The sequence below is a fragment of the Phascolarctos cinereus genome, unplaced genomic scaffold (genome assembly GCF_003287225.1).
Source record: "Phascolarctos cinereus isolate Bilbo 61053 unplaced genomic scaffold, phaCin_HiC Scaffold_726;HRSCAF=1367, whole genome shotgun sequence".
In the NCBI taxonomy this organism is placed as follows: Eukaryota; Metazoa; Chordata; class Mammalia; order Diprotodontia; family Phascolarctidae; genus Phascolarctos; species Phascolarctos cinereus.
In genome coordinates, this window is record NW_027556098.1 from 357620710 (window position 1) to 357646117 (window position 25408).

At 46.8% G+C, this 25408-nt stretch overlaps 1 protein-coding gene across 2 annotated transcripts in view; it reads right to left on the reverse strand.

Moving 5' to 3' along the window:
- Window positions 1-236: 236 nt before the first annotated feature.
- The window catches only part of COL8A2 (collagen type VIII alpha 2 chain), a 35846-nt gene continuing 10674 nt past the window's right edge, over window positions 237-25408 (reverse strand). The window contains exons 2-4 of one of the 2 annotated variants that reach the window (XM_020983671.2): window positions 20518-20563; window positions 6096-6340; window positions 237-4672 (exon numbers count right to left, since the gene is read on the reverse strand). In XM_020983671.2, the coding sequence (XP_020839330.1) occupies window positions 2748-4672; window positions 6096-6276 (2106 nt within the window). In that variant the 5' untranslated portion in view covers window positions 6277-6340; window positions 20518-20563 and the 3' untranslated portion in view covers window positions 237-2747. Of the gene's footprint in view, window positions 4673-6095; window positions 6344-20517; window positions 20564-25408 lie in introns of both variants that reach the window. The other variant, XM_020983670.2, reaches the window with a different exon arrangement.

Here is a 25408-nt window from a genome sequence, read left to right on the forward strand (position 1 = left end):
ACAGTTGCCCTAAGAATAGATTGGTTGTGTGTATGTGTGAGCCCCTACCACCTTGGAACCTAATGACAGTCCTTGAGCCTAGAGTAGGGGCTGTATACCCATGTGGGCTGCAGACAAGTTTGCTTAGAGCTTCAGGGAGACAAGAAAAGGCAAGAGGCAAGAGAACTGAGCTAAAAGCCTGGGCCTAGCCAGTGCCTTCATGAGCTTGTGTTTAGTACAAGAGGACAGCTCAACGCTGTGTTTTAATAGATTTTATTGATGTGTCAATACAGTCAAGTACTGTAGTTTTAATTCTAAAGAGAAACCCATTTGTTTATCACAAGTGCGTTGGTTTTGTTTTTTTTTTTTAAACCGAATTTGCTCTGACACAGTGCATGGAATAGATATGTACAAAACTACAACCCTCTATATATCAGGTTAGAAATGAGGATACTAGAGGCAAATATTTTAAACATTTTTTAAAAAAACAGTAAGAATTAGAATATACAAATGCATAGGGGTAATGCAGTTTTCATAGTTTAAAAATTGACAGACTTGATCAGATTCAGCCCTTAAGGAGGCACCTGAAAGTGACCAATCCAAGGTCCTGCTGGCTGGGAGTCCTTGCCAAGTGGCCAGGAGCATGTGGTGGGGGGCAGTCCTGGCTTGGTGGCTTCCTTCTGCCCCTGACTCCACATTTGGGGCAGATCAGTGCCTGCCTGGCCATTTCAGCGCAAAGGAGTGGTGGCTTTGGCACAGGAAAGGAAAGGGACAAGTGACACCCAGCTTTGGTGCTTCCTGCAGATAGATAAGCCCGAGAAGAGTGGGAAATCCTACAAGGCCCTCAGACCTTCCTTTTCCCAAGCTTCTGCACCCAGCTTCTTCCCCAACCCTTATACCAGCGAGTGAGTTGGACTGCCTTTTGTTTGTCCCTGCCACCAGGAGATGGGGATTCAGATGGCCTAGATCATGGAGAGAGGAGGTGGGGAGAGGGATATCATGATGCACAAAGGTTAGCAAAGACCCCAAGCGAGCCAAAGCTTGGAAAACAAGCAGGAGCTGGCAGTAGTTTTGTTACAATAGACGCTGTGCTCTGGAGCGGCTAGCACCAGCAATTTCAGAGATGATTCCAAGGTTCACACGTAATCTAAGTAAAGTGGTTGAGTTGGTCAGGCATAGAACCCTCAGTTTTAGGGGTCAACCCTAGCTTATAGGGCTGCTGGGCATTTAGTTAGTTGTTAATTTGAAGGGAAACCCCTTCTCTCTTCACAGTGGGGTGGAGTGGCCACTGGTCTTGCTGTCTGTCCCCTGTTATGTCTCCTTCCCTTCCCCACCCCCAGAGCTAAGACAGGAACTGGTGATGAGAGAATATACTGCAGCTACCAGCCAGGAGGGAGAACCATCCAAAGCTCCTCTCCTGCCCCTTTGGTGAGCACCCACTTGAAATCAGAAGTCGGGAAGAAGACAACCTGACTGCCCTCTGTCCTCTTTCCAGATGTGGCCACCAAGACTAACATCTGTTACCATCCAGTCTTCCTGCTCTTTATCTTTCTAGACCCTAAGATCACATAGAACATCAAAATGAAATGGGAGAGGGCCCCTGACCCTTGCTTCATGGCTCTTGTTCAGGAAAGTGAGGTGGGAGTGAAGAAACAATAAATACTTAGACTCCAAGTCAATCTGCCACAGACTGGTAGCTCCCCTGACCTCACCTGAGGACTATGGGAGCAGGAGCTGCAGTGCCTTAGCCTTACACAGAAGTCCTCTTTATTGGGGCCTGATGGAGGCAGGTGAACACATTGCACCTCATCCACCCAGTGCCTTTGGAGGTGTCTCTCTCACTCTCTTCCCATCTGGGTGCTCTGTCTTCCTGTCCCTTTAAGAGCCCCTTTGGGAGTGGATTTTTCTTGATTCTGGAGTCTCCACATTTCCCCTCCCCTTCCTCCAGTAGGAGCTTGGGCTGTGGGAGATTAGGGAAGGCAAGGACAAGTGTAGTATTAACCCCATGTAAGATGGCCAGAGCCAACTTCAAGCTTCATCCCTGTTCACCCATCTAGTTGGACTACTTAAGGGGAGTTGGTGACCAGTATGGGCAATAAGTCCATTGCACTTTGTCCTAAGGGGACCCTACACAGGCCATCGTAGCATCTTTGGCAAAAGATTGACTAGGGGCTTGTCTTCCTCTCTCTCCCAAAATAAAACTTGTCTTGGAGCCAGAAGCCCCAGACTTTGGAGCTGGGGGGCAATTGGGATGGGAAGCTTCTTTGTATTCTCAGTGCAGTCTGAGTGTAAGAGGCCCCCACTTTTTCACCCAGAAGAGAACCCCAGAGATGGAGAGAGGCAGATTTCCAAGAATGGTCAGTGAGTCTCTGCCCCAAGGCACGTGCATAGAAGGCCCATGAGTCCCCTAGTGCTTGAGATAGGAATGGAGCAATTCCAATTAAGGCCACGAGCCACTGCCCTGAGTGTGAGTTAAGACTTATCATCTCTTGAGGCTGTGCAGTGGCCGTCTCCTTCAATTCAGCACCATCTTCAGCCCCAGTCCTAGAAGGAATGGGGGAAAGGGAGGTGGTCCCACCTTTGCAAAGCCTCCTTGGGGATCAGTCTCTTTCAGAAGCAATCGGAAGAAGAAAGCAGATCTCCTGTAGCCACTGCCATCTCCCAGTCTTCTCTCTAACCATCAGGTCCTTTGCTTTTAATTAAAAAATAATACTACTACTAAAGATGGGTGTGGGAGGGGGAGTTGTCGGCCATGGGTCCCTGGCCTGTTATGTGGGGCAGAGCAGGAAGCCAGAGAAGGACGAGTGGATGTACTCGGTGGAGTAGAGGCCGTTGGCTTGGTCTGAGGGCATCTGCACCCAGACCTGGTCATTAGTACGAAGCTCTAGCACTGCCCCTCCTGATGCCTGATCCAGGTAGCCTTTCTTGTACTCATCATAAGTGTAGGTGGCGGGGACATTGTTCTTATAGAGAGCCACCCACACACTGGTGCCCTTGACATGCACGTGGTAAGCAAAGTAATAGACACCGCCAATGGGGCAAGTGAAGATGCCGGTGGCAGGGTTGTAACCACTGTGGCCATTGTACAGCGTCCGGTCAAACTTGACTGGCATCCCCGAAGCCGGGAAAGGTGAGGTGAGCACAGCAGTGAAGGCTGGGGCAACGCCGATGGACAGCTCCCCAAGCCCAGACTGGGGTTTGGCCCCTCTGCCATTGCCTAGCACTGCTCCCTCAACCCCACCATTAGGCAAGTGCAGGCCCGCAATGCCCATCTCGTCTAAGCCCCCTGGGGGCCCAGGTGGACCAGGGGGCCCTGGAGGCCCCGGGGGGCCATTAAGTCCTGGGTTGCCAGGGATGCCGGGGGGGCCTGTAGGTCCAGCTAAGCCTGGCTCACCTACCCTTCCTTCCCCAGGGGGACCTTGGAGGCCTGGCTCCCCTTTCAGGCCTGGAAGACCCTGGGGCCCGATGGGCCCTGATGGGCCCTGAAGCCCAGGAATCCCTGAGGGTCCCCTCAGGCCAGGCTGGCCTGGAAGGCCTATCTCCCCTTTCTGTCCCAGCCCTCCTGCTGCACCTGGTCCCCCAGGAAGCCCAATGATACCTGGTTCTCCCTTGGGCCCACTTGGCCCCGGAGGTCCCTGTGCCCCAGGTAAACCCCTCTCTCCAACAACCCCAGGTTTTCCTACAATGCCACTTGGCCCCTGGTCTCCTCGGATGCCGGGCACCCCTGGAGGCCCACTTGGCCCTGCCTCCCCTTTGGCCCCAGGTAGCCCATGTCTCCCTGGTAGTCCCATGGACCCAGGAAGGCCAGGAGGGCCCATAAGGCCCTGAGGTCCTGGTTCACCTGGCTCACCATCCTCTCCTGGCTCACCTGTGTCACCCAGCCCTCCTGGGACTCCTGCTGGGCCCCTTTCCCCTTTGAGGCCTGGGATCCCTGGTTTCCCGTAGCCTGTAGGGCCTGGCAGGCCAGGAAGGCCCCTGATCCCAGGTTCCCCCTTGGCACCTACAGGCCCCTGGGGCCCAGGCACACCTATTGCCCCAGGTACCCCAATGCCATCTAGTCCCGGGGGACCCCTTGGGCCCAGGGCCCCTGGTTCCCCAGTTTGTCCTGGTCCCCCAGGGGCCCCAGTGGCTCCTTTGTCTCCTGGGGCACCTGGAAGCCCATCCAGGCCAGGTTTGCCCAAGCCCATGGGACCTGGAGGTCCTGGAGGGCCAGGGGGACCTCCATTACCTGGGACACCCGGCTGACCTGGTGTGCCCACCCCATTATCACCCTTAAGGCCTCTTTCCCCCCGAGGTCCTGGCTCTCCTCTGGGCCCTGGTTCCCCCCTAAAGCCTTGTGGACCCAGAGCACCCTGAGGGCCTGGTTTGCCAGTGACAGCAATGCCTGATGGGCCTGGAAGTCCAGGGGGCCCTGGCAGTCCTCGAAGGCCCTGGTCCCCCCGAAGGCCTGGTTCACCCTTGGGACCTGGCTCACCCTTGCTGCCCACTTTGCCTGGGACACCTGGGATACCTGGCTTACCCATCCTAGAGAAGCCTGGGGGGCCAGCGGGGCCTGGCTGACCATGAAGACCTGGCTTGCCTGTACCTGGCTTTCCTGGGTAACCAGGAGGTCCTGGAGGGCCCCGGGGGCCAGGCTTTCCAGGTGGTCCAGGTTCCCCTTTTAGGTCCATTGGCAGCATTGGTGGTGGCAGTTCTGAGGAAAGAAATAGACAGGGTGTCCATGGTCAAAGGCTTTGGGAATGAGGTTGCTCCCAGCACTTCTTTCCTTCCTACTCAGCCTAAAATAAAGAACCTCGAGGCTTTGAGGGCAGAAGTTGGGGAGAGAAAAGACTCAAGGAGTGAGGGAAACCTCCAGAAGCTGTGATGGGTATGGAGAAGGCACATTATCCTGTGGGAGACTGGGGTCCAATGGGACCACTGAAGAGGCAGTAGGACCTGCTCTTGTTCTGTGGTTCCCCCATCAGGGATTGGGGGGGGCGGGGAGCAGCTGCACACCTGTAACTTGAAACAGTGTCTTTGCTGACTTTCTCCCTCGGACCCCTGACTGGGGCTCTCTGACTAAAGCAGATGTTCCTGGGGGCTGGAGCTCATTCAGTAGGAGGGAACTGACCCAGTCACTCAAGGCTGCCCATTCAGAGCCCACTCACCTAGAGGAGTGGAACCCAAGGGCTGCAGGTGTATGGGGAGAGGGGTGTGCCCAGATTATAGAAGGTCTTCTCCCATTGGTATCTGTACTAGGGAAAGGGGTAAGATAAGAAAGCCCCCAGATGATGTCAGAGTCTCTGCCCCCTTTGCCACTAGAATGAAACAGTCACAGATAGGAAGGATGGTAACCCAGAAAGGCAGTGACAGAGACAAAGCATTCCACAGACACAATAGAGGTACTGACAGAGGCCAAGAGAACTAGTGAATAGGAGCTGTCCATCTCTTTTGATTGGTTAAACTGAAGTCCCCCTAACCCCTGAATGTGCCCCTTATTCCATCCTGAGTAGGGACAGGGCAGAGAATGAAGAGGAAGGAGAACAGAAAGAGAAAAGAAACAGGGCAGCAGAATATTTGCAGATGGAGGTGTTCGGCGATTGTTGTTGTTTACCCCTCCTTCTCAAAGAGGACTATGCCATCAGGAAGATGGTGCCATGACTTGCAAGTGAATTGGATTGAAGCGAGGGAGTGCTATGCAAAGTCACCAGCCTCAATCCCTCCTCTAGAGCCATCTGCGTTCAGTGGCCAGATATCGATCAAGATGACTGGAGATGGCTCTGGATGCAGTAGGAGACCTTGGCCTTTTTAAGCTTCCCAGGTCTCAGTTTGACTGAGGCAATGCCTCCTTCAGTGATTAAGAAATAAGGCAGAGAATGGCCTCTTTTACCTAGTCCAAAACAAAAAAATCAGTCTGGGAGGGGAAGACCCTCAGGGTTTAGAAGAAGTAAAGCAGGGGAGGAAGGAAAAGAGAAGGAGGGAAAGGAGGAGCGCAGGAGGGGAGAGAGAGGCGAGGCGAGGCAGAGAGAAGAGGGAGGGAAGGGGCTAACGGAGGGATGGGGCAGGAAAAAGGATGGGCGGGGCTCAGGGAGGGGAGGGCCCAGTGACTGGGCAGGCTGGCCAGAGGTGGTGCTTACCCAGGTATTGGCCCTTGCCCTCCCGGAAAGGGGGTCCGGCTGGTCCTTTCACCATGGGCTGCACGTACTTTACTTGCGCGTAGCCTCCCCCACCGGCCCCTCCTCCAGCCGCGGCCCACAGCCCGGTCACCAGCAGCCACAGCAGCAGCAGCAGAGAAGGGGGCGAGAGCCCCGGCGGCATGGCGGCTCCCGCTCCGTTTGGGCCCTGGCTCCGGTTCAAGCTCTGGTTCTAAAGGCGATTTGCTCTGCTGGGAGGGACAGCAGAAGTTCAACATGGTCACAGGCGCCAGGAGCCTTTACAGGGAGATGAGGCTCTAGGGGGTCCTTTGGGAAGCGGCGTGGGGAGGGAGAGGGGGTTGGATGTCAGCAGGATCATTATCGGTAGATTAGCAGGGTCACTGTTGAGGGATCAGCAGTTATCATTGGATCAGCAGGGCAACTATTCGGGCACTATCAGGATCGCTGCTGGAAATTGATAGAAGGGTCACTATTGGAGGGAAGTCAACATGATCACTATACTGTGAGCGAGGGTGGGGAGGCTCTTAAAGGGAGAGTAGTAGCAAGAGTAGAGAGAGGGAAAAGTTTCCATTTTCCAAAAAGAGGCCATATTCTGCAAACTGAGCTTGACTTTGCTACCTGGAAGAATTCTAGAACACATATTTTTTTTCCCCCGGCTAGACAATGGAGTTAAGTGACTTGCCCAAGGTCACACAGCTAGTAAGTATTAAGTGTCTGAGGCTGGATATTGAACTCAGGTCCTCCTGACTCCAGGACCAGTGCTCTATCCACTGGGCCACCTAGCTGCCCCTAGAACACATATTTAAAGGGATGAAAAGGGGGAATCACAAAAGCCTTTTTAAAAAAGAGAATCAGAAAAGCCTTCATAACACCTAGAATTTATAGAGTGCCTTAAGGATTGCAAAACTTTAACTTGTCTTCTCATTTGATCCTTACAACAAACATGGGAGGTAGGTGTTATTATTTTCCCCATTTTACAGATGAGGAAACTGATACTGAAAGAGGTTAAGTTATTCATCCAGGGTTACACAACTAGTAATAGTAATACTATTAACTTGCATTTACATAACACTGCTTTACAAATAGTATTTCATTTTATACTCACAACAGCCCTGGGAGGTAGGCACTCATAATCTTCATTTTACAGATAAGGAAACTGAGGCAGACAGAGGTTAAATGACTAGTCCAAGATCACACAGCTAAGAATCTGAGACTAGATTTGAAGTCAGATCTTCTTGAGTTTAAGTCCAGTTCTCAGTTCACTTTGCCACAGAGGTATAAGACCATATTAGGGAAATTTGGCCCATAAATGTTTGCCTAACTTTCAGCAAAGCATGTGACAAATATTCTCCTGTTTGTAAGACAGAGACCTGGGCTAGATGATAGATAATATAGTTAGGTGAATTGGCAACAAGTCAATGTCAACTTGAAGGGCAGTCTAACAGAGTGCCCCCCTGGAATCTGTTCTGGTTGCTATGCAGTTCAACATTTTTATCAACAATTTTAATGAAAGTAGAGTTGGCACGCTTATCAAATTACCCAGATGACAACAAGCTTGGAGGGATAGTTGACACATTAGATGACAGAAGTCTGGAGTCCCTCAGAAATCTCAGGTTAGAACAATGAACCATTTTTTAAAAAAATGAGATTTGCTAGGAATAATTATAAAGTCCTATTCTCAATTTCCAAAAATTAACTCCCCAAAAATAAGTGGGGGAGGTTAGACAATGGTTTGTGGGAAAAGCTGGAGGGGGGGTGTTGTATATTATAAATGCAACATGAGTCAACAGTGTGCTAAGGGAGCCAAAAAATTGAAAGGTCCCCTGGCTAGACTGTAGTTTGACAGAGTCACTAATAGAGTCAGTTCTATCCCACTGAGGGAGATTTGGCCCCCAGGAACATCTGCTTTAGTCAAGAGGTCCCCAGCCCTGGGGGTGGGGGTCTGAGGGAGAAAGCTGAGGGTAATGGAGGTGATGATCTTACTATACTTTGCCCTGGTCAACCCATATCTGAGGCATTGCATTTATTTCTGGCCATCATATTTTGGGGAAAACCTGGAAAACCTGGAGCATATCCAAAGACAGTAACCAGAATGATAAGACCGGAGTATATGCTTGAAGATTGACAAAAGGAATAGGGCTAAGATCATTCACCTCACACACAGAAAAATGGTAAAGATGGGCATAGTCAATGTTGGAGGGGTGATGGAAAGATGGATACACTAGTGCAGTGGTTATCAAATTTTTGATCTCAGGACTCCTTAACTGAGGACCCCAAACAGCTTTTGTTTATTTGGTTGTAGCTATCAATATTTACTGTATTTGAAAATAAAACAAATTTTAAAGTATTTATTAATTCAATTTAAAATAACAATAATAAACCCATTAATATGAGCATAAATTACATTTTTAATGAAAAATAATTTTACTTTCCAAGCCAAAAACTTTAGTGAGAAGAGTGGCATTGTTTTACATATTTTTGCAAATCTCTTTAATGTCTGGCTTGACAGAAGACAGGTGGATTCTCCTATCTGCTTCTACATTCAATCTGTTATGATATATTGTTTTGATTGAAGTATATGAAAAAAATCCAGCCTCACGAAGATATGTAGCTGGCAAAGAAGGGAAATATTTTAATAAGCAAATAATATATTAGTATTATGACAAAAATAGTTTTGACTTAATGGACCACCTGAAAGAGTCTCAGGAATCCCAAAGTGTCAGAGGACCATGTTTTGAGAAGTGATGCACTAATGCATTATTGGTGGAGCTGTAAATTGGTCCAACCATTTTGAAGAGCAATTTGGAATTCTGTTCAGAAAGTGTTTAAAATGCCCATACTCTTTGGCCTAGAGATCCCACTGCTAGGAACATACCCCAAAGTAATGTGACTAAAAGAAAGGCCCCAAATACACTAAAATATTTATAGCAGTACTTCTCACAAGAAGTAACACTGATTATGGTCTATGAATGTAATATAATATTATTGGGTTGTAAAGAAATGACTATAATGAATTATAGAGAAGCAGGAGAAGATTTACAAGAACTGATGTAGAGTGAAGCAAGCAGAACCAGGGAAACAATATACACAATATCTACAAGAATGTAAACTGGATGAACAAACAACAAAATGATTGAAACCAAATGCTGTTAAATTATAAAAACTAAGCTTGTCCCCAAAGAAGGGAAATAAGAGGCCCCCTTCTCCTACTTCTTTGCAAAGGTAGCAGACTGGTGTGGAACAGTACATAGGTCAGGGTTTTGTTTTGTTTTTTAATATGTTGCTTAATTTTGCTGACTGTTTTTTCTCCTTTCTTTCTGCCCTCCTAGAAGCCAGAAAGACAAGAGTTCACAAGCCCTGCCTCTGATACATACTGGCTGTATGATTCAGAGCAAGCTTCTCAGTGCTCCAGGCAATTTTCCAATACTGGATGCTGTAGAAATGGCGTCAATCTCCATTGGCAAAAGGAGTTTCCTCACCTGGGCACTCCCAATACCAAGGAAAAGTCCACTCCCTATTCCTGGGGGAGGAGAGATACATTGGGAAAGCAGGTGAGGGATCCAAACAAAAGCTGTCAACGACAATTTTTTTAAGGTACTGGGGATGTTTAGCCTGGAAAAAAGAAGACAGGAAACTTCATGGTTGCTGTCAAGAATTTGAAGAGCTGTCATGTGGAATTTGTTCTCCTTGGTCCCAGGGGACAGCAATGGGCGGGGCAGATTTAGGCTTTCCTAGACAAAGTTTCTTCATCTTTGGAGCTCTCTCCAAGAGTCAAAGGTGTCTTCAAGAAAGAGTGTGATCCTTCCTTCTGGGGAGTCTTCCTTTGGAGGCTGGATGACCACGTTTAGCACTTTTGTAGAAGAGCTGGGTGAGGCTAGATCTTTCAGCTCAGAAACTCAGTGAATCTTGGGTCAACTAGAGAAGGGGGCAATACTATCACTCTTACAGCATAGTTAGCAGTCATTATTACTGGGGATCAGTATGGTCCCTCTTAAGGGAGAGTACGAACAGAGACCTGATTTCAAATCTTGTCCCTGACATTAGGTGTGTGATTATAGTCAAGTCACTCAAGATATCTCAGCCTTCATTTTCTCTTCTGTAAAGTGGAGATAATATTGCCTTTCATCATAGCCCTAGCACTTAGCACAGTACCTGGCACATAGGAGGTGCTTAATACTTATTTTGTGGATGACAATGATGATAACAATGATAGCAACACTTGCATCAACATGTTTTGAGGCTTACATGAAATAATACACATAAAGCTCTTTGCAAATATCAGAGGGCTCTAGTACTATCAGCTGATGTTATTATAGAGAGAGGATCTGGAGTCAGTAAGACTTTGGTTCAAGTCTTGTCTCTTACACAAGGTTTTATGACCTTCAGCAAGCCCCTTAACCTCTCAGTACCCCAGGCACTCTAAGTTGGTGAGCAGGTGTTTATCTTCATTCCCAGACCTAGTTTTATCCCTGGGAGCTTCTTATACCAATGCAACCCACGTGCCTGTCTGAAACACTGTATTGTCACTTTTAGTAGGGCTGGATTTAGAGAGAAAATTGTAGAGGAGAGGAATCAGAGAATAATGGAATATTAGAACTGGGAGGGACCTTAGAAACTGTCTTATCTAGGGCCCTTAATTTTTAAGAGAAAACTGAACCCCAGGGAGGGGAAAAGACTTACCCTAGGTCACAGGGTCAATTAGTAAAGGAACAGAAATGGGAGGTTTTGGAAGGGAAGACTGGGGAATTGGACAAGGGGTGGGTTGGAGGGGGGGATGTCGTGGTGGGGATGGCTGAGAGAATTGTGGAGGTAGTGAGAGGAGGGGTTGGGGCCTGGGCCATGACTGTGGGTTGAACCAGGTAAGACAAATACAGGAAGTGCTGATTCAGGGGGTTTGGGAGGAGTCCACTCTGTATTGTGACAGCTGTAAACCCTTAAAGGAGATTTTTTTCCCCCTTTCACCAAAGCCCTGTGAAATAGAGTTTCATCCAAGTCAGCGATTCTGCAGTAAAAGCCTGGCTGGAGCCAGAAAACAGCCAGAATTGTCTTGGGCCGGGGCCCTCCCAGCTTTCCTGCCCATGGAGGGGCCAGATAGCAGGCCAAGATGGTGGAGTTCACCCCTGTTCTTCCTGAGGGATTCCCGTAGATTGTGAATGCCTCTAGGGCTGGGCTGTCTTTTGTTTTCCTTTGTATCCCTAGCACTTAGCACAGCGCCTGGCACATTGTAGGCATTTAGTAAATGTTTAGTGATTGACTGGCTTACTGAAGGGTGGAGGAAATACTGATTTTTATGACATTTACATGTCCATTTGTCTTCTGATTTTTTAACTGCTCACGGGATAGGGCAAGTGGAGTAGATGGGAAAGGGTTGGGTAGAGGTCTTTCCTCTGCAGACACCCTCCTGACCAATAAGGTTGGAGGATTAAATCCAGGCTCAGAACCTAGAGGGACTTTGGAAACCTGGAAGCCCAATGCTTACACTCATCTCAGAGAGGAGAAGAAAACTGCCCTAGCCCAAATAAGTAGTAACTGTTAGAAATGGAGTTGAAACTCAGGCCTTCTGATGTTAAATCCTGGGCTTTAGCTGCTATACCATGAACCTTGTCCAATATATAATGAGTCAGCAAGAGGGAGCCCAACGTCCAGTCTCTCCCTCACCTCTGCCTCACCTTTATTCTTTTTTTTTTCAGGGCCCAGGATAGTAAGGGAGTGTCCAGAAGTAGCGATGGTCATAGGATCAGCTAGAAAAAAGGCCACCAGACTCGTGCCCTCTCTGAGGATGCCAGGCTCTTAGAATTTACTCCTTCTGACATGTATTCTCATCTACCTCCTTCAGAGTTTAGTGCTGCAAGCACTAGCCTTGCCAGATTTCTGGGGCCCTGCTGAAGTCCCCATAGTCTTCCTCTCCACATTTTCCTTCAGGATAACATAAGGGGAATCAATCCTCACCTTAAAATGGAAATGCTAGAAACCTCCCAGGTTCTGTCTCTCTGTCCCAACTTCTTGAGCCTCACAACCTTTTCCCATGAGGTCTAGCTTAGAGAAGGAATTGGTTAGGCTTCACCTAGGCCAGGGTATCACAAGGAGAACCCAACACAGCTGGAAAGGACAAACAGGTCATGCCTCTCACTCTCCCTTACCCCAGCCTCCCTTGGTCACCTGCTCAATTGAGTGCCATGCTTCTCACGTCAGAAAATTCATCTTGATATCTCACTCAATATCTTCCAGGCAGGCATTTCTAATTTCCTGATCTGATCCAAGATGGGGGGTGGGGGTGGTGGAGGTGGAGGGTATACAGTACTTGGGGTCCTAGATTCTTCCAAAGAAAGCTTTCTTCTTTGCTCACCGTTCAGCATTCCCACATCATTGTGGCCCATAGTCTCTGCTCCCAGAAACCCCCCCAACACACACACACAAAACCAAGGGCCTCCACTGAAGTACTCCCAGCTGCACTCCATACCTCCCCCTTTTCCCTCCTCCCCATCATGGCCCCAGATCTCCCGACCCAAAAGAGTGTGGGGAGCCCGGCTGCCTTCGAGGTGCATAACTCGGTCAGCCCCAGGGCCTGGCCAAACCACAGGTATTTTATGAGACATTTCCTGTTATGAAGATATTTCTGTGGGGATTCTTGCTGCTGTGTTCTGTTACTGCCCCCCACCTTCATACTTCCAGCCCCCATTGCTTGTCTCTCTCTATCTCTGCCACAGTTGATCTATGTCTAGTTCTGTATCTGTCTGTCTCTTGGGCAGCTGGACTAATCACCTCCCTTAGGTTCAGTTAGAGATGGGGAGGGGAACTGAGTTTCCACACCTAACCCTCTGATTGCTACCCTTTCAGTTGGGGGGAGCTAACAAGGTAGGTATGTGAGGCCAGGAAGGGGGTTGGTGAAATCAGAAGTAGGACCCATGTATCCACAGACTGGGCAGCCTGGTCCTTGGCTCCCACTTCCGCAGAAAGAAAAATTTGATATCCAAGCAAGGGAGATGATAGTCCTGCTTCCTCTGCCCTGTGCAGAGCACATCTGATATGGGATTGTGGGCGTCTCTGGGGTCACAATTTAGGAGGAACATTAACAAGTTGGAGCATGTCCAAGATGGTGAGGGAATTTAAAACAACTATGCCCTATGAGGAAAAATGGAAGGAAATGAGAATATTTGACTCAGAAAGAGAAGCTTTAGAGGAGACACAATTGTTGACTTCAAGTATATGAAGGTCTGCCATGTGGAAGAGGTCCTTCCTGTTTGACTCCAGAGGACATAACGAGGAACACTAGAGAGGAGTGGGGTGCAGTGTTAAAGAGGCTAATTTCATTTTTATATAAGGAAGAATGTACTAATGATGCATTTCTTAGGGAAGGACTGCCTATTTGTCAGGAACTACCGGAAAAAAATGGAAAGTAGCTTGGCAAAAAAATAGGTTCATACAAACATCTTACACCACACAGATTCCAAAATGATATTCAACTTAAATGTAAAAGGTCACATAGTAAAAAAAAATCTAATAAAGTAGATGAGGGTACCTTTTGCAATTACAACTAGAAGAAGAGTTTTAACTGAGAAGATCACAAAAGTTAAACTAAGCAATGTCAGTTATTTGGTTTTATTTTCTAAAACAAACTGTCACATGAACAAAATCTGTATAGATAAAATAAGAAGGAAAAATGTTGACTGGTAAAAAATTTTTATATTATGTAAAGTCTGGTATCCAAGATATATAGGGAATTGACACCAATATATAAAGACCAAGAAATATTCTCCAATGCATAAGTGGTCAAAAGATATTAATAAATAGTTCTTTAAAAGAATTGAATACATTAACAATCATTTGACTGACTGCTCTAAACTGCTAGTAAAAGAAATGGAAAAAAACCATTCAGTTTTTACCTTATAACCAACAAATTGGCAAAGATGACAATAGTCAATGTTGGAGGGGCTGTGGGAAAGCAAACATTACACACTGTTGAAGGAGCTTGAATTGGCCTGGTGATTCTGCAAAACAATTAGGAATTATACCTCCTCCCCTCAAAAAAAGTGACTACTGCCTCTCATCAATCAGAACTGTCCAACCCAAGCATGTGGAGGAGTGAGCTCCTACTGCTAGGCACATATCCCAAGGAAGTCAAACACTGAAAGGTCTCATATAAACAAAAATATTCACAGCAGCACTATTTGCAGTGTCAAAGAATTAGAAACAAAGAGAATGACTGTAGGTCAACGGCTAAAGCAAGTGTGGCACCTGAATAAAACGCAATATTAGTGAGCCATAAGAAATAACAAATAGAAATTCAGAGAAACACAGGAAGATATATATGAATTGATACAGGGTAAATTTAAACAAAACCAAAAAACCCCAATATACACAATGACTACCAAAAAACTTACACTGAATGATGTATAATTATAATGATCAAGGTTAACCCAGAAAAGAGATGAGAAAATACCCTTCTCTCTTTTCATTGAGGAGGTGAGGGATTGCCTGTATGAAATATTTCCTATGTTGGCAGGCATCGATGATGGATCAGTTGGGTTGTTTTTTTAAAATTTTTTTAAACTTTTAAAAAATCTTTTATTTTTATTTTTATTTCTTACAGGGGATAGCTCACTGGTTAAGGAAGCAGGAAAGGGGTAAGAAATAAATGTGAGGCTGCTCAGTGTAGTAGAAAGGGTGTTGGGAGTCAGGCAGTAGTCAGGAAGACCTGAATGCAAATCCTGCCTTAGAAAGTTACTAGTTTACAAGTCACTTAACTTCTCTCAGGCTTCCTTTGCTTATCTTTAAAATGGGAATAATAATAGCACCTATCTCACAGGGATATTGTAGGTATCAAATGAGATAATATGCATAACATGCTTTGCAAACCATAAAGGGTGACAGAATTGTTAATTGTTACTGTAAGGACAGAAAATGTTAATGCCAAATGTAATATGGACTGCCACTCCCTTAAATGATCCTGGTAATATCAGAATTTCAGTAATGTCCTTACATTCCTACTTTTAAGATATTTCTCTTGATTAGGTTGAGCTGAACCACACCCTAGGTCACCCCCCCCACCCTCACCCAGGGATTTTGCCTTGTGGTAGGGCCTGGCTCAAGCTGGATCTCAGCTTCTAGTGTCCTTGCCTATTTCCATTGGGATTCATGGCAAGAAGGGCAAAACAGCCAGAATGAAGAGGCTTTCCTTGCCCAGATTGCCAAGGGCCACTGGGGTCTCACGACCAGGCTTGCTACCTCATACTGTCTCTTCCTAAAACTATAAAAACCTTTTTATGGGTCTCTTTGGTTGGAAATCCACTGGACATTGTCCAGAGTGGCAGGTTTGCTACCCTGTTATCTCAATTAAAGATGCTTTATTCCTCTATGTATGGCTTTGATTTATTCTAGGATGTAACAAGGGCTATATAAATGTTAGCCACTATCATTATTGTGGAAAAACACTAAAAACAAAACAAATTCCTATCAATCAGAACTGTCCCACCAAGGATGTGGAGTAGTGAGCTCCCTGTTACTGAAGATATTCAAGGAAAGGTTGACTGATTCTCTGTCAGCGATGGTGTGGAGGGGTGAGGGGTTAGACTAGGTGGCCTCTGAAATCTCTTTCAGTTCTTCAAGTCCTTATCCCCAAAGCCTGGGAGCCTGGGTTCCTATGTAAAACTCTTCCTATCTGCAAGAAAAAATAGGCTCTGGATTCCTAGAAGGGATGGCTCCACCCCCCATACCCCCACCCTATGACTGATACTACGTTCTTACTAGACCTCCTTTCTTCCACCCTGTAAGGCAGGGGTGGGGAACCTGCAGCCTCTGCAGGTTCTGCATTGGTCTGCAACCTGACCACCCCAGAACCCCGTGTCTTCTCCCCAGTGCAGTCAAGTCTGAGTTTCAAAGGAGATTCCTCTGACTAGCAGGGCTTTCCTGAAGTCATCTGATCCATCCTTCTGCCTCCCAAGTAGGACTGCTCCCAGATTAAAGATTCTACCACCTCCCTCCCTCACTTGCCACAATATCTTGCTGTAGCTGTCTCTTATTAAGTCTCTTTTCAAAGACTAGGAAATTCTCCCCTCTGATCAATCTCAAACTCTCTTGTTCCATCCCTTTCAGTTGCTAGTTCATGGTCTTAGCCCCAGCCTAAGAGACAGGAGACCTAGGTGTTAGTCCCAGACACATTGATTTCCTAGCCTTGGGCAAGTCACTTTCTTCCTTTTTGAGCTATACTTTTTCCATGTATAAAATGGGAATAATAATGCATGCTGTATGGAGAGGAGTATTTCTTTGAGGGTCAAATGAGAGAGTGTATGTGAAAGTGTGAGAGTGGGAACAAGGCATTTTGCATTCTAGACAAAGTTTGAAAATTGTGACTCTGTGGGTGAATGTCCCCTGGAGGTTCTACAAAGCCCACCCCCTACTGCTACAATTTGACTTCTTATATAATAATGGGAGAAAGCTTGGTATAATAGAAATAGGGTAAGACCTGGAGTCAGAAGACCTGGGTTTGAGTCCAAGCTTTGTCTCTCGGCTCAACCTCACTTCCCCATCTCTAGGCTTCAGTTGCTTTCACATTAAGATGAGATTACTAGAAGTGGTAGCCTGGAAAAAAATAGTTGCATCAAATATCTCTTATAAGATATATGGGAGAACTAACACAAATATATGACCAAAATCCCAACAGAAAAGTGATCAAAGAATATGAACAATTCTCCCAAAAAAATTACAAATGATTAAGCACCATGTGAAAGACAATTCAAGTAACTAATAACAAGATAGAAGAAACAGAAGTCAAAACAACTTTAAGATTTCACCTCATACCTAGCAAGTTGGCAAAGAAGACAAAAGTTGGGAAATAGTGTTAGCAGGGGTTATAAAAGATGGGCACATTAAATTAGTGGAATTTTGAATCAGTTCAACCATTCTGGAAAGCAATTTGGAATTATGCTAAAAAGTAACTAAAATGGTCATTCCTGCAGTAAATCATGTCTCCATGGAGGTCAAAGTCAGAAAGGTCCCATATACACCAAAATATTTTTAGCAGCATATTTTTATTTTTTGTAGTAGCAAAAAACTACAAAGTAGATGCCTGTCTATAGGGAAATGGCTACAAAAATGTTTTGGTACATATATATAAAATGGAATTTTACTGAGCTGTAAGAAACAATTGAAAATGAAGAGAAGCATGGAAAAGCTTACATAAAGTGAAGCCAAGGGAAGTAGAGCCTAGAAAGCAATACATTAATAGACCACTCATTAACAACAAAATAATCAAAGTTGAATGCTGTGAAATTATAAGAACTAAGTATGGCCTCAAAGAAGAGAGATTAAGGGCAGATTGAATGGTTAGAGCTCTGACCCTGGGGTCAGGAGGACCTGAGTTCAAATGTGACTTCAGACACTTGACACTTATTAGTTGTGTGACCCTGGTCAAGTCATTTAACCCCATTGCCCAGCCAAAAAGGGAAGAAAAAAGAAGAGATGAGAATGTTCCTTCCTTTGCAGAGGTGGGGGACTATAGGTGTGGAACAGCATGTGTAACATGCCAGACTTAGCTACTATTTTGTTGGTTTGCTTTGCTGAACTGTTTTCCCTCCTCTTTTCCTTCTTTGTTGATGGTTCAACTGGAAGGGAAGGTAGAGGGATATATTTCAAAATGAAGATGACACAAAAAATTTTTAAATGCCAATTAACATGTTAGAAAATAACACAAAAATAGCAGACTCAATAAGTTGAAGATCCCTTTTAGTTCTGAAGTTAGACAAATGTATGAGGGCAGCTAGGTGGTACAGTGGATAGAGCGCTGGCTGCGGAGTCAGGAGGACCTAAGTTCAAATCTAGCCTTAGACACTTATTAGTTATACGACTTTGGGCAAGTCACTTAACCCTAATTGCCTCAAAAAAAAATGAAGTTAGACAAACCTATTGCAAAACCTACAAGCAACGTGTAATGGTGGACTATAGTGTAAGACTTGAAGTTTTCAAGTTCAAGAACCAAATACCACTTGTAGTACCTATTATTAGATGAATTGCCCTGGCCAAAACACTCAACCCCTATGTGCTTCAAGCACCCTCCTATGTCTTTCTCTTAAGTCACAAGTGGTTCCATTTCTTTAATATGGAAATAATCCTTTCTGCTTATATAAAGCTTTAGGATTTGCAAAGTATTTTTCATCCATTATTTCATTTGAGCCTCATATCAACCTTGGGAGGTAGATGCTATTATTATTCACATTTCACAGAGGAGGAAGATGAGGCTCTGAAGACGTTAAACATTTTTCCTAGGGCACCATAACTACCCACTATCTGGCATGGAATTTGAATTACAGGTCTTCCTGACCTTAAATCCAACATTCTAGCCACTGTCATTAAAATGCTACAAGCCATGGAGCCTAGGATTAGCTGGTATTAAAAATATTTGAATTCATCAAAAAGTCTTATTAAAAAGTGCCTCTTCCTGCTACTTCCTCCCAGTTTCACCCTAAGCCCCTGCCTACCTAGCCTAGCCCCAGGCTTAGGTTGGGAAAGTACTTTGTAAGCTTTTTTACTGTGTAAAGCTCTGTACAAATATAGGGGATTATTGTTATTATTACTGTTATTCATTCCAGAAAGGTCCAGCCCAGAGGCAAGAAGGATATGGGAGGTAAATACCTAAGGTTCCTCCCAGCCCAAGCATTTCATCATTTGTGCTTTCAAGACATGGCAAAGCCCAAATGCTGCCTCCTCTGAAAGGCCTTCCTTGAATGCTTAGACTCATCCTAATCCCTCTTTTCTTGAATTCCCAGAACATTTAGCACACATGTTGAGGCCCCAGAAGGGTCCCTGATTGTTTCATAAATCTTACCTCTCCAACCAAGAAATGAGGGAGCCTTCTCCTCTTCTCTAGCCTGATGGCATTGTCCACTCTACCCTAGCCATGGTTGGAGAGTTGAGGTCAGTGGGACTTTGTACCTTTTTTCAACTGGGCCCTGAAAAATGGCTTGAGGCCTCTGGCTGAACCAAACCTGGAAGTTTAGCACATCCCACCTATAGTTAAGAAGTGGGCCCCTCCAGGGCCCTTGTACAGAGGATATGTGAATAAAATTATTATTTTTCAGCAATCTGCCCCTTGGAGAAGAATGCTCCTACTACTAACTCTGGAGAGACTTCAAGAAGATTCTTTCCTTCTAGCTCTTCCTTATCTCCAGCTCCATCTCTCCACTTTGAGACACGCTCCCCCCCCCCCCCAGTTCTTAGGCTCTCCCCTCCCTCTGAGACCATCTAATAGTTCCCAGACTTCCAGCCTAGAGTAGAATGTAACAAGCAGTGTATCTGGACAAGAAAGCAACAACGGAGAGAAATTCTCGGGCAACTATGTATCTGCACAGACTCCTAACAGCAGGAGGTATATAGATGCAGTCAGGCCTTTTAAAGTATCCACCCTTGCAAAGGAAAGAGAAAAGGGGAAAATCTGTAGATCTCTCTTTCTCAGTTCTCAATCTCTGGGCTAAGCTCTCCAAAGGCAAAGATATTTATTCATGATTTTGGGAGAGCATCCTCTCAGCCAAAAAGAAAAAAAAAAGCAGCAGCAGCCAAGCAGGAGCTAGGAGAGGGAGAAGTGGCCTCTAGTACCAGGGTGTGCCGAAGATGCAGAAAACGACCGCTTGTACTGAGCCGGCCGGAAGGGGGCAGTCTAGGGCCGGAGGTGGGGAGAAACCACCTGCCAAATGCTCCTTGGGGAGGGAGAGCCCAAGCCTTTCTGCCTGCCCAGGAACCCCGCGACTTCCCAACCTGCCCTGGAGACAGGAGCCTCTGCGCAGGCTGGGAGGGCTCTGGTTTCTGAGATTGAGGCTCAGAGTCTCCGGGGTGGGCCAGTGGGCTTGGGGGAGCAATTTTCTGCACTTATAGCTCCTTCCCTCCCCTCCCCCCCAAAAACCCAAAACAAAAACAAACAAACAAAAGCAACCCGGGAACTGAGGGGTCTGGAGCCTTGGAATCCGGATTCTGGCGGTGGTCTGCAATCGGCTTGGGACCCCAGACCCCGGACCTGGGGAGCTGGAAGCCTGGATCCTGGAGCCTGGAGGGAGGCCGGCCGGCCCCAGGCACAGCCGAGCCGAGCGGAGCCGAGCCGAATCGAACAGACCCGCTGCCAAGGGGGCGGTTGGGAAATAGTTTACAAATGAGAAAAAGCTGCTTCCGAGCTGGGTTTCCATTCAAACCGCCGTCTACAGTGAGGGGGCGGGGGCGGGGGCGCCGCGGAGCGCCGAGCCAGCGCCTGGGTCCTGCGGCTCGCCAGCCCGTCAGCCCGCAGAGCGCCGAGTGATCACCGGGAAACGAAGCACGCGGCGCAGTTTTCCTTGCAGCAGGAGGGAGTATGGTTACACAGCAGGGAGGACAGGATAGAGGGGAGTGACCAGGGAGAAACGAGGCAAGACCAGCACGTACATACCTTTAAATTGGGGCACTCTTCGCAGAGATGTCGCCAGTCCTGGGCCCTGAGGACAGAGGAAGGCAGAAAGTGAGGACAGATGGATTAGGGGGAGGGAGGCGAAAGGGAGCTTCTGCTTTTCAGTTCCGACACCCCAAAGGAGGGCATACTTCCCCCTTTCCCCAGCAGCCTCCTTCCTTCGCCATCCCAAGCAGTGGGGTTCAGTAGGAATAGCCTGGAAGTTCTGGGAGCTCCTGGAAACTCAGGTGGAGAGAGATCACTTTGTCCTTCATTCCCAACAGTTTTAAGGTTACTTCAGAGATCTATGACCCTTCTCTCCAGAAGAAAAGTCTTTTCCTCCCACTCGGACCCCTCAAAAAATCCCAGATTGAATCCAAGACTTTGGAGGGGGTGGGTGGGTCATCTTCCCCTGCAGGGAGTCTCAGCCAGGACTTTGCCACTCTCTCCCCAGTCCTCCATCTGTTCACATGGAAACTCTGACGGTTCCATTCCCCTAGTCACTTGGCTGCCAGAAACCCTCAACAGCCTGGGCCCACAGCTCTGTGGGTTTGTTCCGGAACCTTGGGGCTGCTCCCCACCCGTCCCCAGAATCTTTCTTCTACTCCACCTTCCACCCTTCCCTTCCTCTCCCCTCCCTGAAGACTATGGTGCAGCCAACACCTCCCCTCCCCCCATGCTTTCTGTTCCCTAAGCCAGGAATGCCCTTCCCACTCCTTTCAATTCAAATCCACTTACATTTATTAAGAAGCCACTGAATCCTGGACTATAAAAGACTGAAAGGAAACAGTTCCCTGCCCTTACAGTCTTCATTCTGCTGGACTATTGTCATTTTATCCGTTCTCTGAAAGCCCAGTTCAGATGCCACTTCTTGGACCTCACACAATACTTTCCTTTGAAACTTTCTAATTCCCCTATCAGGCAATACTGTACGTCAAAATTACCTGGGTTTCCCCTACTGGATTGTCAACTCCATGAGGGCAGGGATGATGGCTTACCAAACTTCGTATTTCTCCTAGTACCAAGAACAAGCACAGTGCCATTCACACAATAATAATTTAGTGATGATGATGATGATGATGATGATGATGATGACAAAGACTAACGTGTGGTGGGGCACAGTGGAAGAGTGGATAGAGCCTCAGAATCAGAAAGACCTAGGGTAAGTCCTGCCCCTCTCAGAATCCTCCCAGTGTCTCAAGGCAGATACGGATCAGCTTCAGAAAAGAGATTTTTACCCACTGGGTACTCCCTACACTAATGAAATTGTAAGTCCAGTTAAAAAATAAAAAAGCAGCATCTGAAATTTAAATAGCCAAAGTTTGCAGAATGCTTATCTCATTTGGACCTTACTGCATCCCAATAAAATAGATATTATTATCAGCATTCTGCAGATGAAGAAACTGAGGCTCAGAAAGGTTAAATGACTTGGTCACAGAGTTAGTGTCAGAGACAGGATTTAAACCCAAGTCTTTCTGATTCTACTCAGCGTTTGTTACTGTTTGGTGAATGGAATTCAATTGACTCCACTCCATTTCCTATCCCTTACCAACCTTCCCAGTCCCCTTTAGCCCCAGCACCTTAGGCTGTTGCCAAATACTTTTGCTGGAGCAATCACAGGGCTAAGTTGAAGGACAGAGGAGAGGTGGAAGCAAAAGAGAAAGGAAGGGAGGAGGGACAGCACAGCCCACAGAATTCTGTCTCAGAACTTTTACTGAGAATTCTGGTTCTACTAAAGAATGCTGCCCCTCTCCTCCCAGCCTAAATCCCAAGCAGGAGGCAAGCCCAGGTGGGCATTAATGGCAGACTTTCCTCTCTTTGGGGCATGAGGAGAATACAGGAAGCCTGAGAATATTGAGGATGGTGGTTCTCAGAGGCCTGTGTCTTGAGAAAGGAACGTATAATTTTCATATAATTTGATATTATGTGTATAATGAATATACCAATAATTTTGTTTTCTCAAGAGCTGCCTTTTCCAGCTTGTGAGTCAGACTCACAACACAGCTTGAACTGATCCATCAGACCTTGACAAGGCTCACAATCTCTGGCATCCTTCTGCCTGCATACCTGAAATGATTCGAATCAAAGACTGTAGAACCAGTTTCCCTCACAGAACTCTGGTGCAGTGACCCACTAAGTAATGACCCCCAAGGACTTGAGCAGTATTGCTCCCATAGGACTCCAGGATTGTTGTATTGTCTCCCCTTTGTGAGCTTGATGCTCCAGCCCTGGGAACAATTGCTTGTAATCCATATTCCCCCATCCCTTCCCATGTGTGATTTATGTATATAATCTGTCTTCACTTCAGCAAGGTGGAATTCTGATCAGAAGAATTCCTGATTTGCAAATCTGTTCTTCATAATGAAACCAATTAATTAAATGGCTACCTGATCATTGGCACTTTGTCCTGGTCTGCTGTTTTGTCATTCTCAGGTTAGAGACTGGCTCAGGGAAAATTCTGTTAACAGTCTCCAGTGAGCTCTTCCTGAAGTCCAAGGGCCCTTCTGACTCTGGTATCATCTTCTATTACAGGAACCAGGAAGACTGGCAACCCAACTCAGAGTGGACCAAGAAACTAAGGAGGGAATTATGAACTTACATGGAGCCAGTCAAGTCTAACCGTTCTCCCAATCCTTCCCTGACTCAGATTATCCCAGAATTTCAGATGAAACATCTTTCCAGTGGAAGCCACGGAGACAAGGAGTCCAGGGAGTGCCCATCCACGGTCTGGGGTGAGGGAGTCTTGGGGGCAACAATTTACAGGAGCACCAGCAGCTGAGTAGCTCTGGGTAAGTCACTTAATTTCTCTCACAGATGGGTTTCCACATATATGAAATGGGGAGTATGTGTGTGTGTGTGTGTGTGTGTGTGTGTGTGGAGGGAAGTAGCACTTAATCCACAAGGTAACTGCATGGCACAATGGACCTGGAATTGGGAAGACTCATCTTTCTGGGTTCAAATCTGGCCTCTGGGGCAGCTAGGTGGCGCAGTAAATAGAGCACCTGCCCTGGATTCAGGAGGACCTGAGTTCAAATCCGACCTCAGACACATAACACTTACTAGCTGTGTGACCCTGGGCAAGTCACTTAACCCCATTGTCTAGCCAAAAAAAAAAATCTGGCCTCAGACATTACTAGCTGTGTAACCCTAGGCAAGTCACAACCCCATTTGCCTCAGTTTCTTCCTCTATAAAATGAGCTGGAGAAGGAAAGGGCAAACCACTATGATATCTTTGCCAAGAAAACCTCAAGTGGCATCACAAAGAGTCAGACATGACTGAAAACAACTGAACAACAACAGTGACATATGTAAACAGGATAACATCTGTAAAACTCTTTACAAGTCTTTAAGTGCTATGCAAAGGCTGGCTATTATTATGATTCCAGGCAGCTAAGTGGTGCTGTGGGTAGTTTTGGATTTGGAGTTAGGAAACATTGAATTTGAATCCTACATACAAGCTCTTATTGTTGTTGTGGGCCTTACATGGCCTTGTGGCTGGGTTGTGTTACCTGAGTGTGTGCATCTGTGTGCAGGTGTTTTGCCCGTGCCTCAAAGTTTGTGAATGTCTTTGAGCAGAGGCAGCTAGAGAGCTGGCCTTGTAGAAGTCAGGTGAATTCAAGTCTACCCCATCCACAGCTAGCTGTGGAAGCCTGTATACATCACTTAACCTCTTTGGGCCCCAGGACCTCTCTAAGACTAGAAGTGGCAAAGCTAGGGCTGACCCAAACTGATAGATGGAATTCTTCCCTGGGAGCTCACTCCCAGATAAAATCACAGATTTGGCAAAATCGTCATTACTGTCAGACTGTATCTGTATGTGTTCATCTGACTTGCCCTCTGTTTGAATGTTCTTAGCATGTGGCCCCTTTTTGGGCAGTAGAAAGGGGTTCCAGAGGCTGTGGTGGGGAGGGGAGGGCTTAGCCTCTCCCTTCCAGTCCCAGTGAACATAATCACTGCTGCTCTTGAGCAGGTGGTCAGAGTCAATGGGAGGTGGGGAGCTGAGTGACCTCCTAGACTAGAACCTGGCTCACCCTGGTCTAGATAGAATGGGGCTGGGCTGCAGCAGAATTGAGGAGCAGCAGGGGCTCTTGTCCCCTTCCCATCTCTGAGTCCCTATTCCAGATCTCAGTAGTTGCTTCAGTCCCAATACCACAAGCATTTCCTGCACTAGCATTTCCTGTTCTAGACTATAAGAGTCCCAGTGAGACTCCCATTTTCTCTCAGGAGACCCAGGTTGCTGCTTGAGCTACCTCACTAGCACCCTCCCCCATGCTGAGCAGGCTGCAGGCACCTCCTTAGCAGCAGGCTGGCCACAATGGGGGGCATTGTTCTCAGCTTGGTTCCTCTAACCTGGGCTGGGGGAGGAGCAGGGGCAGGGAGGGGCAGGAGAAGTTTCTTCTTTCCTTCATCCTTAGTCCACCCCTGGATCAGGAGGGGACCATACCCATTGTCTCCTGGTCATCACACAAGTCCCAATTGAACCGAAGTCTTCTTGTGGCCAAATTCTGTCTGTTCCCTAAAGCACCTCTGGGTTTCCCCTCCCCATAAGCTCCCTCTGAACAATCCACCAATGCGTTTGAGGATATGAGGATGAATAACTGTCAGGTAGCCAGCAAAGTGGAGTGGTTAGAGAGCACTGGCCTTAAGGTCAGGAAAGCTCTGGGATCAAATTCTGCCTTAGACACTGATCTGTAACCCTTGCAAGGCAAGCCAGATCGTTTGAGTCTAAGTCTGGAAGGGATCTCAGAGGCCAGCCCACATTTTATAAAGGAGGAAACTGAAGCCCAGGGAAGTGACTTGCCTAAGTTCATACAGGTAGTAATAAATGGAACTTGAACCTAGATCCTCAGTGAATCAACATGTATTAAGCACGTACTGCATACAGGCTACTGAG